The sequence below is a fragment of the Dipteris shenzhenensis genome, chromosome 29 (assembly GCF_047967505.1).
Source record: "Dipteris shenzhenensis isolate YYH24624 ecotype China chromosome 29, Dip_SZ_1.0, whole genome shotgun sequence".
NCBI classification, from domain to species: domain Eukaryota; kingdom Viridiplantae; phylum Streptophyta; class Polypodiopsida; order Gleicheniales; family Dipteridaceae; genus Dipteris; species Dipteris shenzhenensis.
In genome coordinates, this window is record NC_141624.1 from 12,402,510 (window position 1) to 12,418,994 (window position 16,485).

A 16,485-nucleotide genomic window follows, 5' to 3' on the forward strand; every position below is an offset into this window, starting at 1 on the left:
AACCACTAGTAGAGGACACTCCAGGTCCACTGATATTTTGTGATTGCTGCTGTGCATTCTGTGCAGCATTACCATTTTGTGCATCTACATCAATCATCACATTTACTGGTTTATACCAGCTACTCATCTCATCAAAGACAACATCTCTGCTCACTGTGAACTTACGTGTAGAAGGGTTATAGCATCTATACCCTTTCTGCTGCAGAGAATAACCAATAAAGACGCATTTCTCAGCTTTTGGATCCAACTTGGACCTCAGCTCATCTGGCACATGGACATAGGCAATGCAACCAAAAATCTTCAAATGAGAAATATCTGGTTTCCTACCAGTATACATCTCCTCTGGTGTCATGCCATGTATTGCTGCAGTGGGAGTCCTGTTCATTATATAGACTGCTGTAGCAACTGCTTCAGCCCAATAATAATCTGGTAGATCTTTTTCATTTAGCATAGCCCGAGATACCTCTCCAATATGCCTGTTTTTTCTTTCTGCAATTCCATTTTGCTGTGGGGTATGACTGCATGAATATTGCTGCTTTATACCATGCTCCTGCAAGAACCTTGCAAACTCATTTGAGAGGTACTCTCCCCCTCCATCTGACCTTAGGCATTTTATTTGCAGGCCTGTTTCTTTTTCAACCATAGCTTTGAAAGCTTTAAAGTGCGCAAACACTTCACTTTTCTTTTTCATAAAATATACCCACAGTTTTCTGCTGAAGTCATCAATAAATGTGACAAAATAGTGACAGCCTCCAATAGATGCAGCTTTTGTAGTCCACACATCAGAGTGGATTAATTCCAATGGCTTTTTACTCTCTTGAACATGCCTAGGAAAAGGTTTCCTTGCCTGTTTCCCAAATTGACAGGCTTCATACACCTTGTGCATTTCTGCAACCTTGAATTTAGGCAATCCTGCAACAATATTTTGGGCTTGCATTGATTTAAGTCGCTGTATATTAACATGACCAATGCGTTTGTGCCAGATATCAATATCTGCAACTACACCGGTCCCATGTGCAAACATTGCTGCACTCAATTCAGGCATGTCTGCATCCAACGTAAACATCCTGTCCTTCTTCTTTCCTTTTGCTATCAAGCGACCATTATTTTTCATATCCTCAACAAAGCATCCATGAGGATTAAATCTGACCTGCAAGCCCTGCTCAACCATCTGACCAATAGAAACCAGGTTCTTGGTGATGTTCGGGACATGAAATACATCAGACAAGTATTTCTTTTTCCCATCCTGCATAGACAAAGGAATTTTGCCAATCTGCACAATAGGATGTGCAGTATCATCACCAGTCTCCACAAATCCTGGCTTTTCCATCTTCCTTGCATCTTGCATCCATTCTGCATGACCTGTCATGTGGTTTGATGCACCTGAGTCAACATACCACACATCATTTTGTTCTTCTGCACTTGTCACAGAATTGGTCATATGCTGCACCATAAATAGATGCTCATTTCTGTCATCACCCTGCCGACTAGAAGATGCATAATTGCCTTGCTGCAATTTTCCACTCATAATGTCATTCTGCTTTTTATAGCAGTCCTTAGCCATATGACCCATTTTGCCACAATAGTAGCATTCAACATTGCTGTTTGCATTTTGGCCTCTCTGCCATCCACCACGGCCTCTTTGGCTCCCCCTGCCTCTAGAGTTACCACATCCTCCTGCATAGGACTGGTTGTCTTGCATTTGCTGCATATTCTGATTTCTACCACGGCCTGCAGATCGGCCTCCTCTACCTCTGCCTCTACCTCTACCAGCATTTGAGTAGAAGACAGTTTCTTTTGAAGTTCCTGCTGAAGAAGATGCACCCCCATTTCTCTGCTCTTCAGAAATTAGAAGAGCAATCAACTCCTCAAAATCAGGAAAATTTTCACGGACGGCAATGGATGTCTGGAACTGTGCATAATCCTTTCCTAGACCATTCAAGGTCACAGAAACCAAATCGTCATCATCCACTGGCGACCCAATGGAAGCAAGTGCATCCGCAATTTTCTTCACCTTCATGTGGTAGTCATTGATGCTCATGTTTTCTCTCTGCACATTGTGCAACTCTTGTTTGAGTTGCATTTTCCTGGCTTGCGTATTTGTGCTATACATTTTTGCCAAAGTATCCCATGCCTCCTTTGGCATATTTGCATCTTGAATATGCACAATCATGGAGTCCGAAATACTGATAGACAGCCAGTACATAACTTTCCTGGCTCTCTCATGCCATCCTTTAAATGCCTGCATTTCCTGTTGACTAGGAACATTAGGAAGAATAGGCTCTTCTTCATTTCTTGTAATGAACTCCCAATAGCCTTTTCCCATCAAGAAATTCGTCATTCTGAACTTCCATGCCTGGAAGTTGTTCTTGTCAAGCTTTTCAGTGACAATCTGCGAAAGAGAATCAGATGCCATTATAGAACACTGCAAAATATTCTGTCACTGCAAAGAACACAGTTTTTGCCTCACACGGGCAGATCTGCAAAACTAACGAAAGTGGTATTTCACCACACAGTCACTTCCTAGTGACGATTTTGCATCAACAGGCAACAAGCATGAATCTGCAACTCCCAATATCTCTGCACATAGGCATACGATGCAATTTCTACGGCAACTTTTCACCGACCTGCAGAACAGTGGTCGCACAGCAAAAATAGGGCCTTTTTCTGAGTGCCTGCGGAGAACTTCCGCCTCCAAAACGGGCCCCAAAATGACCTCAAAACGGGCCCCGAAATGACTGCAGCATATAATGCCCTCTCGCCACACCGCGAAGGGCGTCTCAATCTGAGACAGTGCACTCTTGCACTTCCGGCTGTGCTACCTGCAGAGATTTGCTCCCAAACTCGAAAAAGGAAAGCAACACTGGTCCTCTTACTAGGACACTGTGAACTTGGTTTGCTTTCTTGAGCTCCTTACCACGAACAAGGCTCTGATACCATGTGAGGATAGTGGGAGAGAGGAAGGAGTCTCACTTGTGGCTTTCTCACATGCACAATGGGGGAATACACACAAGGGTGGAGGCTGAAAACAGTTTTCCTCTTCTTAGTTGTGAAAGCCAAAAGAACTCTAGTACAAAGAAATAGAAGAACCCTATATGTGGGTCTCAAACCAAACTCAACTAACTAAGGTGGCATACTAACTGAGCCACGAACTAGTGTAGATAAGGATAGCTGTCATCTAGCTATTATTCGTGGGCGGTGTACCAACCGCATCTCCAGCTAACAAGTAGGTGACATAAATGCACAACAGTCACCCTGGCATATCGCAAGTGGAGCTCGATATCTCAACACAAGATTCTCCAATGGATATCCCAATTTGTCAATGGAACATTAACTCCAGACATTGCATCCTCAACATTTTCAATCAACCATGCAGCCCATATGATATCCACTTATGCAGCCCACTGATACTCGTTAAATAGTGAATGGTCAAGATGGTCGGGTTTATTACAAGGCGCTTCATATTACCATAAATGTGAAAAATAGCATAGAAGGCTTTACAAGGTTTTTTATGACAATAAATGAGCTTAAATATTTATACAAATGCAATAAAAATAACCAATAATCATCAAGTCAATTTAAAAGATGAATATATATATAAATATTATCTCAACTTCAAAACAACCATAAAGTCACTCTTTTATAATTTTTTAAAAGTATAATATAAAACATGTAAATATATAAAACTCTCTTTACTTTCTCTCTCTCTCTCTCTCTCTCCTCCTAAATCTCTCTATAGCCATAGTCAAGACACCTCAAAATTTTGAGCTCTACACATTGGTTCTAATTAGATAGCCTGATTTGTTTTTCAAGTGGCTTATTTTTTAGAAATAAAAAATTTCTTACAGTAGTAACTCAAGGTTGATGCTTGGGGTTGCTATTTTTTGCTATAGTTGGGAAATTTTCTACTCTCCTAGCCCTTGAGTGATATGTTCATGATAGTTTGTGGTAGCTTGTCCTTTACATATACTTGCATATGTATACTTGTTCCTTGAGACGCTAGTCTCCCTGGTAATGGAGAAAAATGTTGGCTCTTTTCCCACAGCTTCCGTAGGAAGAGTAGGGTATTCTAGGTATGCATGCTTCCGAGGCTTTTTGTCACCTATCATGATATATCAGTGTCATTAAAGTGTAGCTTATGACCTTGGGTCATATTTTGATGAGAGACGTAGGCTTAAGTATGGTAAGCAAACATCATGCATGTTTGTATGAAAGGATCATGCTTCATCATGGTCAAGGTAATGAAGGCTTTTGCCTCGATTGGGGTTTGAAAGGTTTAGAAAGAGTTTAAGGGTTAGAAGGGGTTCCAAGGTTAAGAAGGGGTTGCACAGTTAAGAAGGGGTTCCAAGATTTAGAAGTGGTTTAAGGGTAAAGGAGGGGTTGTAGGGTGAAGAAGGGGTTTCAAGGAGGATCCAAGATTTAGAGAAGAGTACATGGCAAAGAACTCGTCTCCCTCATAGATCATGGAGATCAAGGGTTGAGGAACTAGACTAAGAGAGTAAGAGTTTAGGGGGAGCATAGGAGTGGGAGAGGAAGAAGGTGTAAGATCATGGGGGAGGAGGAGAGGGAGGAGAAGGGAGGAGGAGAGGGAAGGGAGGAGTTGCAAGCTTGGAGGAGAGGGGAGCAGGAGGCAAGGTTAGGACATGCTTTTGTACATGGAATGTAAGGGAGCATGGACACTTGGAGACAATGCATGGAACAGCAAAGTAGAACTCAACACAATGCCCCAAAGAGTGTGGGCTTCATTCCATTACGGGGTATTTATACAAGTTGGAGAGCTTCTCTCTTTGCATGTAGGAATTGTAAGACTTTATCTCTCTACATGTAGAAATTACATCTAGGATGCACATATAGAAGTTGCATGTAGGAGTTGCATGTAGGAATTGCATGTAGGAACTGCATGTAGAACATGCATGTAGGAGAACATGCATGTAGGAGTTGCATGTAGGAACTACATGTAGGAATCGCATGTAGAACATGCATGTAGGAGTTGCATGTAGGAATCGTATGTAGAACTTGCATGTAGAACATGCATGTAGGAGTTACATGTAGGAACTACATGATAAACATGCATGTAGGAGTTGCATCATGTAGGACTTGCAAGTAGAACATGCATGTTGGATTGCTAAGAGAGACTATTCCTAGCCTTATGCAAGTATAAGAGGAGCTTTGCCACCACTACTCTACACCCACATTATGTGCTACTTAGGTCCATGTTGAAACAAAGTCAACAAGACACAACCATGCCATGTTTGCCATAGTACCAACATCTCTCATTATGTGCCTTCTCCTTTTCCTCTCTCCCAAAATCCTTCAAGCCTCATGCAAATGATGTAGATTTGCATGCTCACACTGAAGTAGGGAGGAGGTGAGGCTTAAAGAAGCACAAATAGTTGAAATGATGAAATGGACGGCAAATCAGTGGGAGAAGAGACTTCAGCTCCTCCCCCCCCTGCTCCCCCCTTCTTATTGCATTTAGCTCCCTCTTCTTCCTCCTCCTTGCAGCCTATAAGCCCCTCCAAGTGGTCATTGAGCCGTGCCCCTTTGCTACACATAGCCTTAGTGTGGCTTCCAGGAAACTGGGTGAGTGGACTATTGTGCCTCCCTTGAGCTCTTTGGCACGGCCTTAGCAAGCAATTGTTGTATAGCGGGTCAGCCCATAGTTAGTTTGTGCTCCCCTTGTGGTCTTGGCAGACCTAAGTGTAGCTATGCATCGCCCCCTCCAAGCTGCCCCTAAGAAGGAGAAACCCGATTTTGGGCAAGCCTGCCTTTGGTGAACTACATCTAGGTGGCCAGTGACTCCTATGGGGCTACCTTTAGCAAGTGGAGACCTCATCTAAGGCCTCTTTCTCAAGCTGCCCATTCTAGGTGTTCAAGATGTCATAAGGGTTTTGTAGTTTCCTTCAAGGTGCTTAAGGAGGTGTTTCTTGGGACTATTTCTTGGTTGTGCATAGACCACCAAAAAGTAGCGAGAAAGTAGCCCCAACTAGTCCCTCCTTAGCCAATATAGCATATAGCCTCCTTGCAACCCTCTGTGGTTGCAACATACTTGGCCTCTGTGGTAGACAAAGCAACACACTTCTGTGCATGAGAACGACACTACACTTGCAAAGGTGAACACATAACCAGAAGTGGATCTCATGCTATCCACATGCCCTGCATAGTCGGAATCTATGTACCCAAGTACATTCATCTCTCCTCTGCCAAAGAAGATACACATCACCTTGGTACCCTTCATGTACCTCATGATGCACTTAACTGCCTCCCAATGCCTCTTTCGGGGCTGGTTGGCCCTTTATTTGGAGGGATCTTGGTAGAGGTCTTGAAGGTCCTTTCTCCTTTGTATATTTGTTGGAGTTCTCCTTTTTGTTGGCCATTTTTGTCAGCCTTCAGGGGTCTTTTAAGGGGGCACAAATCCTCTCTAATCTCCCCCTTTTTTCCTTTTTCCTCCCTTCTCATTTTGCAAAGTAGTAGCAGCTGTGTTCTGTCTTCTGAAGAATGAATCTTGATGGTGACTATTTGTTTGGCGAAAGGGGATCACAGGGTGGTAGCCTCCACTCCCCAAGCCATTAAGGTTGAGCTTAGTTTTGGATGGGGACCATATCTAGGAGGCTACCATCTATGGAAGATCAAGGTTCATGATTAGATCCAGGTGAGTTTAGATTTGGATGGGGACCATATCTAGGAGGCTACCATCTATGGAAGATCTAGGTTCATGATTAGATCCAGGTGAGTTTAGTTTTGGATGGGGACCATATCCAGGAGGCTACCATCTATGGAAGAGGGGTTTTCCTTCTCCATATGAGTTCCTCCAACACTACACCATCACTGGTGAAGCAGAGCATGCTCCTTCTAGGCCTACTAGCTTGACTCATCAAAATTTGAGGCCGTATAGTACATATAATAACCCACATGGTTGCTACCTCATTATTCAATGCTATGTTGATTCATCATGATTTGTAGCTATAGATTGCATATAATGACCTATATGGTCACTACCTCATTATTCATTGCAAGAATGGGAACATTTATTATTTTTCCTTGGTTCATGCCTCACATACTTATGTGGTTTGGGATAAAATCTAGCATTATGTAGATGAGTATCCCTAGAGAAAAAATTATTTCTTATGTGGGGATTTTAACAATTCCCCTAGGTCATTGAGGAAAGTAGTACTCATTGATCTCATATGTTGTAGAGAGGATGGGATGCCTAGATTTGTCAACTAGTTTGTGAATCACACTTATGCTTATGACATATGAGCTTATTTCTAAAATTCTAATTTTATGCATAACTACCTAGACCCTACAACCTAGTACCTAGACCCTAAACCCTCAATCTTAAATCCTATACCGTATACCCTAGACCATAAATCCTAGATCTTAAATCCTACACCCTAGCTCTAAACTCTAACCCCGAGATTTTAAACCATAGATCTAAATCCTAGATCCTAAACCCTAAACCCAAAATATCTAAACCTTAGACCTTAAACCAAAACCCTAGATACTAGACTTAAACCCTAAATCTTAAAATCTAAACCCTAAAATCCTAACTAAACTATAGAACCTAAACATAAACCCTATCGTAAGCCCTTGTACCCCAAAACTTAAGTCCTAAATCCAGAACCCTTAAACCCCAAATCCTAAATTTGAACCCTAAACTACATTGTAAACCCTAAATTGGTTTATAGGAAAATAACATTGCTTGCAATATGTTTTAAAACATCGTGACATTTTTTACAAAAATTATGGAGGTTCAGCATGACATTAGGTTGCATCAAACTTCTTGCTTGAGCAACACATTGGGTCTTTTTTACCACCTATTGCTTGAGCAATAGGTGGGGGTGTAACACAATCTCTTGAAAGAACTAAGAGAGTTTTTTGGATTTAGGCAACAAGTTTAATTTGTTGCATGAAACACAACATTCAAACAATTTATTGCTTGAGTAACATGTTGTGTTGGAACACAACCTCTTGCTAGAATCAAGAGATTTTACTAGTTCAAGCAACAAGATGAGTTTCACTCAAGGTGGTACTCAAGTTATAGGTTGGAGAAAGAACTAATGTGTTGTTTGAGCAATAGGTTGGTATGCAATACAACCTCTTACTAGAATCAAGGGATTTTATTGATTTAAGCAATAAGTTGAGTTTCAATAAAGGTGTCGTTCAAGCGAAAGTTTGGAAAAAAACCAATGTGTTGCTTGAGAAATAGGTTGGTATGTCATATGCCCTCGTGCTAGAATCAAGAGATTAGTTGTAACATGTTTCTTGAGCAACCAATTGGGTTAGAACAAAACCTCTTACTAGAATCAAGACATTCTATTGATTCGATCAATGTCAAGTTGAGTTTCACTTAAGGTGTTGCTTATGAAATAGGTTTCATGATCCACAACATAGAGACAACCTATTGCTTGAGCAATAGGTTGGGGTGCATAACAACCTCTTGGTTGAATCAAGAGATTTTGTTGATTTAGGCAACAAGAAAAATTTCCACCAAGGTCTTTCTTGAGCAATAGTTTGGATGTTACACAAAGTAAAGAGTACGTGTTGCATTAGCAATAGGTTAGTACAAAATAAAACTAATGGTTGAATGAATAAAATTCCAAGAGGTTGTGGCACCTACACTTCTAACAAGGGAGATACAAAATATTCTTTTCCTAAAACCTAAAATTTCTTGATTTATTATGAAGTTAGTCCATTGGGTTACACGTTGGTCGTAAAATGATGGCCCCATTTTTAGGGACATACCCATCAACCTACCCAAACTTGAGTCTTTCAAAAATCAAGGATCTACTCTTTGAGGTTCTCTTTGAATTCTCTACCCATTTTCCCCTATTACTAGTCCCATAATCCTTTCCATTAGAGTCTTAATACCCATTTGGGATTCATGTGCCAATGTAAATTTATGTAAAGATAATACACAATTCAGACTCCAAAATGATGATTCTGATTTGGAAAAAATAATGAGCAATAACGTGAGGTGCTTATAAGAGTTTTTAGCTCTTCATATGATGAAGGGACCAAGAATATATTTATCCTCAATAGGAACCCATCACATCTGATGATGAAATGTGAGAGCTCCAAGTGTTTGGTTGTGATGGGCAATTGTCCATGTGGACCATTGAAGAGATGAACCTTGCTTTAAACATTTTAGACTAGTAATACAAAACACATTCTTTTTACATAGAAATCATTTGTAAATATACTTGTTACGATGATGTAATAAAGTCAAACATTGAGTCTCATTTTTTATCATATTGAGTCTACTTTCCTAAAATTTTATTGGAATTTATTGTACATCTACCATGTAGCATCATTATGCATCATATCATGTTGCAGCTTTGATAAAACAAATAAGCATGTAACCATCATACTTACTAAAGGCTTTGAGGTGTAGGAAAAATTCTAGCCAAATCTATCTAATATTGCTTTCAAGAAAGTGTCATAGTATCCTAACGTTCATAGTGACTATAGTGTCTAGACTAAAAATTCTCCTCAAGTCTTTAAGGTCATGAAATGCAATCTTACAACCTAATTCCTCTTCTAATCCTATACACTCAACAATCTTTGCCTCTAAAAGTTCTAGGTCTTGTCATCTTTCCTTTAGAGACCCATCTAGCCCCTCCCTTGAGTGTGTAGAGGCCGTGATCCACTCCCTAGGCTAGGCCATGGGGTGAAGCAAAAAATTAATATGCTTTTTTCTAAAGGAAATCTGATAGCCTTAGACCTTTTGAAGTTAGGGGTTGTTGTGCATGTAGGACTAGAAAAGAAGTTAGGTTGTATGATTGTAGCTCATGACCTTAAAGACCCAAGGAATTGTTCTTATAAACACTTCAATCGCTATGAGCTACACCCTTTGCATATGTTTTGGATTGGAGCATAATTCATGCCACACTTGAAAATAATTATGATAGCACTAGGGTGATGCATGTTGGATATGAGCTCCCCTTGGGTGCCCCCTTGTGTGGTTTATGGGGTTAATTGTTGCATACAAGGGATCATCATGGTTCTTGGACACATGGCTTTATGGCAATCCAATCCCATATGCGAATGTGGGGGATTGGGTGCTTTGGATATCATGGGTGACTTAGATTTCTCTCTTGCATCCCTTCTAGGATCTTTTGGGGGGACAGAGAGAGCTTTGCATGGCTAGGGGTTGGGGCTTGGGACCACCCATACTTGGTGTGCTCTCATTCAATATGTGGCACCCTTCTATGCCCCTACAATGCACCAATCTCAAAATCAAGGCAAACAAGCAGTAACACACTATAACACATGCTTGGAGGATTACCTTGGAAGCATCGCAAAAGGGTGAGGCAGTCAATAGAGCAAGCGAGAAAAAGCGAGCAAGCCCAAAAAAGTGAGCGACAATTAGTTGAAGTGATTGGAAAATCAAGCAAGCAAAGAAAGAATCTAATTTTTTTATAAAATAATTGCTTGAAGTATAATGTATTCAAAAGAGTGGTTATGTGTTACATTTCTTGAAATTGAGTAGTCTAAAGTTAAGGACTATTGTCACATGACCCCATTTGGGTTTGGCAATTATCCTAGGGGGTCACTCATAAACATGTAACATACCACTTTTGTGCATTGAGGGGTATTTTTTAGTGGGGGGACTTACATGTTGTTTGTGTACATGAGGGGATTTATAAAATAGCAACTTAATGTAATTTATATATGTGGATATTTTAAAATGTAAACACATACATGGGTTCAACCATTTACATGACAATGTAAATTGCAAGAATAGGGGTAATTTTTAATACATGCTTGCTTGCACATGCTTTATGGGTTTATGAAGAGTGATCCCCAGAGTGCAATTAAAAGGAAGAGGATGTTAAATTTTGGTTTTTTTTGGGCCAAAATAGACAGTGTCTTCTCCCTCCCCATTATGGGAAACCTTGCTTTAAACTTGGTGCAAAAAATTGGACAGAATCTCACAAAATTCATATTCTGATGCACACAATTTTTTTAGATGGTGCAAAAAGGTATGATATTAATCTAAATCATGCCTTGTCATTTGATTTGATATGTAATATTATGCCATTTATATTTGACAATAAAAAGATGTAGGGATGTTAAAAACTCATCTTTTGGGCCAAAAAAATCATATGTTGACATCTTGCAAAAATCGCGCTCCCTGTTTTGGCCCAAAAGAGGGCATTCATTAGCAGCATAATAATCAATGTGCACACGCGTGTGTGTGTATGTGTGTGTTTGTGTGCATGTGTGTGTGTGTGTGTGTGTGAGAGAGAGAGAGAGAGAGAGAGAGAGAGAGAGAGAGAGAGAGAGAGAGAGAGAGAGAGAGAGAGAATTTGCACATGCATGTGTGCACACGCGTGTGTGTTTTTGAGTGTGAGGGTGTGCATGTGTATTCATGGATGCATGCATGTGTGCACGTACACGTGCATGCACGAGTGCGCATGCTTGCATAAATGTGCAAGCATATGTGTATGTGTGGATGCATGTGCGTGTGCTACACAAGTCTTTAATTAATTAGTAAGTTATTAGTTACTTATGATTATCATAGTGCCTATGACGGCAAAGGTTGCATGTAATCGGGTCATTGATTTTACGGGTCAACCATTTGGAAAAAAAGTAGGTATCCTATTTAATTTCTACAAGGCTCACTTCAATCCCCATACATTATAAATTGAGATAATTTCAACCTCTTTCCATTTTCACATATCAAATATTTGAGGCTCTCTTCCACTCACATCCCAAGTTCAAAAAAGCCTTGCTTTTTGGATGAATGCATAGCTAATGCAATAATTACATGAAAAGCTATGCAATAATTACATAGAATGACAATTGAATTTGTTAAAGTTCTTATTAAATTGCACAGTGCTACCTTAAAAAGTGAGTTTAGGGGTGACATCGCCTAAAATCATTAGGGAAGAGTATGAGGGGAGATTTCATTGTCCATAAAGAGGTGCCAAGGGTATTTGTAACTCTAGATTTTCTTTTAGAACAGAGGACATTCTTAATATGGTGTTCCTAACTTTAAGAACATGACTCTAGGGAAATGTTTACTTCATTCTAAACCTCAAAGTAACTCTAAGTAATGTACATTGAAGGCGTTCTAAATAAAGAAGCTAACGGTACTACTTTTTCATGTATCTTATTCTATCGAAGCTTTACGCAAAGTGTGAAAGACCTTCATCTAGAAATTGATACAAGTAAACCATTTGCGTGAACCAAAGGTGATGTTCATGGTAGCTTGATTCTATAACCTTCATTAAAGAAGGGTTGTACAATTGCAAAAGTTTCTCCTAAGATATTTGAGAGTACTTTAGAACCTTGGTCAATTGTCATTATCAAATGCAAATAGATGCAATGTGCAATTTATGTATGATTGCCGCATGGAATGGACTTTAAGATAAATGTCGCACAATCCAAGAGCCCTTTCCCAAAAGTGACGTGAGATGTAATGGGTGCTTTTCCCAGGTAGGGGTGGTGAAAAGGAGGCTTTAAATAAAACAAAATTTAAAAATGTTTAAAGTAGTCCAACAAGTATAGGTACATAATTGCTAACTATGAATTTTAAAAAAGCTTAGTTTATTAACAAAAAGAGAGTATAAAAGGGGAACACCCTAGGATAAGCCTAACATGTAACATAGCACCTTACTGAATAGAGGGGGGATTTTTTTAATTAGGAAGCTTACATACCATTTTAATAAATACTTATTCAATTTGTAAATATTAATGGGGACTTTTAAATGCAACATTCCAACATGAATATATACGTGTAGTATTGCAATTATGTAAAAGGTGAGAGGAATTGGTCGGTCATGCCAACAATAAGTAGCTTCTTAGATTGCTCAGCATTTTTAAAAGAGGTTTGTATACCATTTAACCAATACTTATTCAAATTATTTATTTTTTAAAGGGGAGTTGAAAATGCAACATCCCAACATGTATATATATGAAGGAGGTATGCAATTATGTAAAATGCAATATGGAAATTGCCACCCCCCCCTTCCCCTTTTTCTCGCCCAAAAAAGAAGAAGAAGGATAAGGACCATATCCTTAGCAATCATTATATTGACCCGCTAATGAGAGAGTTTAGCCATAGAGAATTGGAATATGAAATTTTCACCTCACATATGAGGAAATTTAGCAGTGAATTGTCTTTGCTCTTCAACTTACTTTATAACTTGCTGTAGACTTAGATGTTGATGCATCGAGAAATTGCAAAGCTGCATAGCTTGTTGCATTAGTTTGTTTGGTTGGCCCATGCTCCAGAAGATAGTGGTGGAGCATGGAGCATTGACCCGATTGTCATTTCTAACACAAGCCGCTATGAGTCCAATGCCATGCTAATGGGCATTGAGAGGAGCTATGCCATGTTGTGTGCAATAGCAAGCATTGTTTGGACGTTGCAACATGCAATCATCATTTGGACATTGTAATGTTTTTGAGAGATGAATTTTAGAGTGGAAATTTTGCCACGAGTTATAGAAAAGCGAAAGTCATGTGGATCTATTTTCCACGTGAATGCATGACAAAAGGTACCATTGCTAAGCCATGGTGTCAAATGTGCATCGACACATGGGTAAACCTTAGATGATATGCTAACTCTAGTGGAGATAATTGCCATTGGATGATTGCACACCTAGCCAACCCTGATGACTATCATATGATAAGGCTTAGAATTCCTAGTAAATGACTAGGACATGTATGTGCACAAGGTTTCCACACGTAACAAGACTCTTAAGATTTCCTGCCTAATATCCAAGCAAAGCATGCGGCATGGTGGCTCATGAAATTGTGATCAATCTTAAAGAAATGCCTTTTAACAACTCAATACCGACTTCACCACTGTACTAACGTGCAACTCTTTGAAATAGAGATCTATTGCCACGCTCGGGTGGAGATGCATGAAGGTGGTACTAGCTTTTAGCGGAACAAGCACCCATGAACTGCACCCAAAAAACGACAAAGTATATACAAGATTTATAAATTTGATTAAGAACTGGAAATGATATGCACCCAAAAAACGACAAAGTATATACAAGATTTATAAATTTGATTAAGAACTGGAAATGATATGCTTATCCTGCAAAATGCAAAGTCCCAGGTTTAATAGAAGTAATAAAAAAGTTGGCAAGTTCCAAATTTTGGCTAAAAATAGATGAAGATGAACTGTCAATTATATACGGTTATGTATCGCACAGACTATGGGGCGGCCCATACTTTTTCACTTGTGCAGTTACGTATTAGCAGGCCTTTTTAGTCGCCTGCCGAATCAACAAGCATATTTAGATCTGCATCTTCTTCCGAGGTCACGCCAATAATTAGCTTCTCAGATTGCTCCGCAGTTCAGAGAGAGAGAGAGAGAAGAGGAATTGGTCAATAATTAGCTTCCCAGATCTCTCCGGCACTTCAGTGTCGCGAATCCGACCGCTCCGACCCTTAATTCCTTTTCTCCAACAAGAATTAATTTAGTCGCAGAGACGCATCGGGCATAAATTTTGCTGTCTCTTTTCTTCCGGAGGACACGAACGAGTGATCGGGAGGAAAGTATCTTGCGCGAATTAAGTCGAGCTTGTTTAATTTGAGGTTTCTGTGAAGAAGAGATACCCGAGAGGAAGATAGTTTGATTTTGTGGCACGTACTTTTGCTGTTTGCCCTCTACTAAGAGGATCTGTCTCGGTCGATCGTTCGTGTGTTTGTGCAGGCCACCGATCTGTCACGCATCTAATTTGTCGACAATTCGGATTTTTCTTACAATCGTCTCTGGCTACCCTCTCTCAAACTTCATCGTTCCCAAAGGTTATGCTTGCCCACTGCTTCAGATCGGAGGTCTAATTGAGATCTATGGAAGGGACAGTCGAAATATCGGAGGATGAGAACTTCGGCTGGACGATCGTCAGCAGGCTGACAGATGGTGAGCTAGAAGTAACAGAGAAGAAATTGGAAGTAGCGGAGGGGGCCCCTGCAGCGATCTCGAAGCGAGGTTACGACGAGGAAGCGTGGAATGTTAAAGACGAGGAAGCAAAAGTGGGTGCAGGGGATGAAATGGAGATGGAACAAGAGGGATGGCAAGACGCTGAAGGGGGGATTGTGAAGGGAGGAGAAGAGGAGGCACAAGAGGATGAATTGGAGGAGGAAGAAGAGGCAAAGAGCGAAGCAGGGGAAGGAGGAGGAGGAGGAGGAGGAGGAGAGGAGACAGAAGGCGAGGAAGGACAAGAAGGTAGAAAGGAGGATCTGCAGAGGGTTTTCACAGCCGGAGAATTGATCTGCAAAGATGGACCAAGGATGAGTTTCCCGTGGGGGGGTGATAAGGCCTTGGAGGCAAAGCCCCTTCTCGGAACGAAGCAGATCCTTGTGCAGAAACAGCCACAGAAGCATCATGCCGGCGGTCTTCTGTGGAGAGTTTCTTTGATTGCAACTGTAGGTTTTTTCGGTTGGGCAATTCTCAACGGTGTTGGTGGTGGTGGCAAGAATTTCCGTTGCCTCAAAACTCATCCCTGCAACATCAAGGAAGGGGAACAGCTTCTCAGAAATTGAGAGACGAATCCCTGCTGCTGCTGCTGCTACTGCTACTACTTATCTACGGTAAGAATCATGAATCCATACTTTGCACATCCTTTTCTTGTTTACATCAGTGTGTTCAAGTTGAATCTGTTTCTCATCAGCTTATTTCACCTTCCAATCGGTTAGTTTATTTCAAATAAGATCTGTGCTTGCACGCTTTTGATCAGCCTATTCCAGCTTCTGATCCAGCTTATTCCATGATATGCCAGCCTTCTGGTATTCAGGAAAGGAGCGTATTTTAGCTTCCTATCTGTTATTCATTCGTTCTTGATTGGTTGTGATCAGCGTATCTCAGCTGGTTTCCTTTTAATACGCTTGATTGATCAGTTTTTGATTGCTTGTGTTCTGTTTATTTCTCGTTTCAATTAAGGGGACGCATCACCTTTAGTGTGTTCTGTTTATTGTGTTTTGCACTTATCACTCATCACCTTTATTGTGTTCTGTTTATTGTGTTTTGCACTTATCACTCATCACCTTGAACTTTTTCTGAAGACACAGAGAGTGACAGAGTGCATGCCATTCAAGAGACCACACCTCTTATTTTTGGCTGATTTATTTACTTTTGGGCTTGCTTCTGCTGGAATCAGAGGGGGAGTAGGAAAGCTTGCGAGGCTACTAATCGCCTGCAGCAATCCTGTGCTGTACAGAAGTTGCCTCCTTATGACATTATCCATGGGATCTAGGAGTTTGTTCAAATCTACCCTGTACAGGTTTTTCTTTGATAATGTTCTTAGCTTCTGGCACACATGAGATTTTATTACATGTGTTCCATTTCTACTGCTTCTGGAGTTGGCAACATTACTCTTTGAAGTTATATCAACGCAAATCAATTAAATATCCATCGTTAGAGTGGGCTTACTGAAAAGTTTTGAAGCTTTTCTGGCACCTGAAGACCATAGTTAGGACCATAATTACGTCCCCGGTCCCTCTTTCTTGTTGTTACGGGTT

General features: G+C 40.4%; 1 protein-coding gene across 1 annotated transcript; it reads left to right on the plus strand.

Moving 5' to 3' along the window:
• Window positions 1–14,157: 14,157 nt before the first annotated feature.
• Window positions 14,158–16,280, plus strand: LOC147882448 (uncharacterized). The gene is made up of 2 exons (XM_087400852.1): window positions 14,158–15,558; window positions 16,125–16,280. Exon 1 carries the CDS (start codon window positions 14,818–14,820, stop codon window positions 15,508–15,510), a length of 693 nt encoding a protein of 230 aa, XP_087256978.1. The 5' UTR covers window positions 14,158–14,817; the 3' UTR covers window positions 15,511–15,558; window positions 16,125–16,280.
• The last annotated feature ends 205 nt before the right edge of the window (window positions 16,281–16,485 follow it).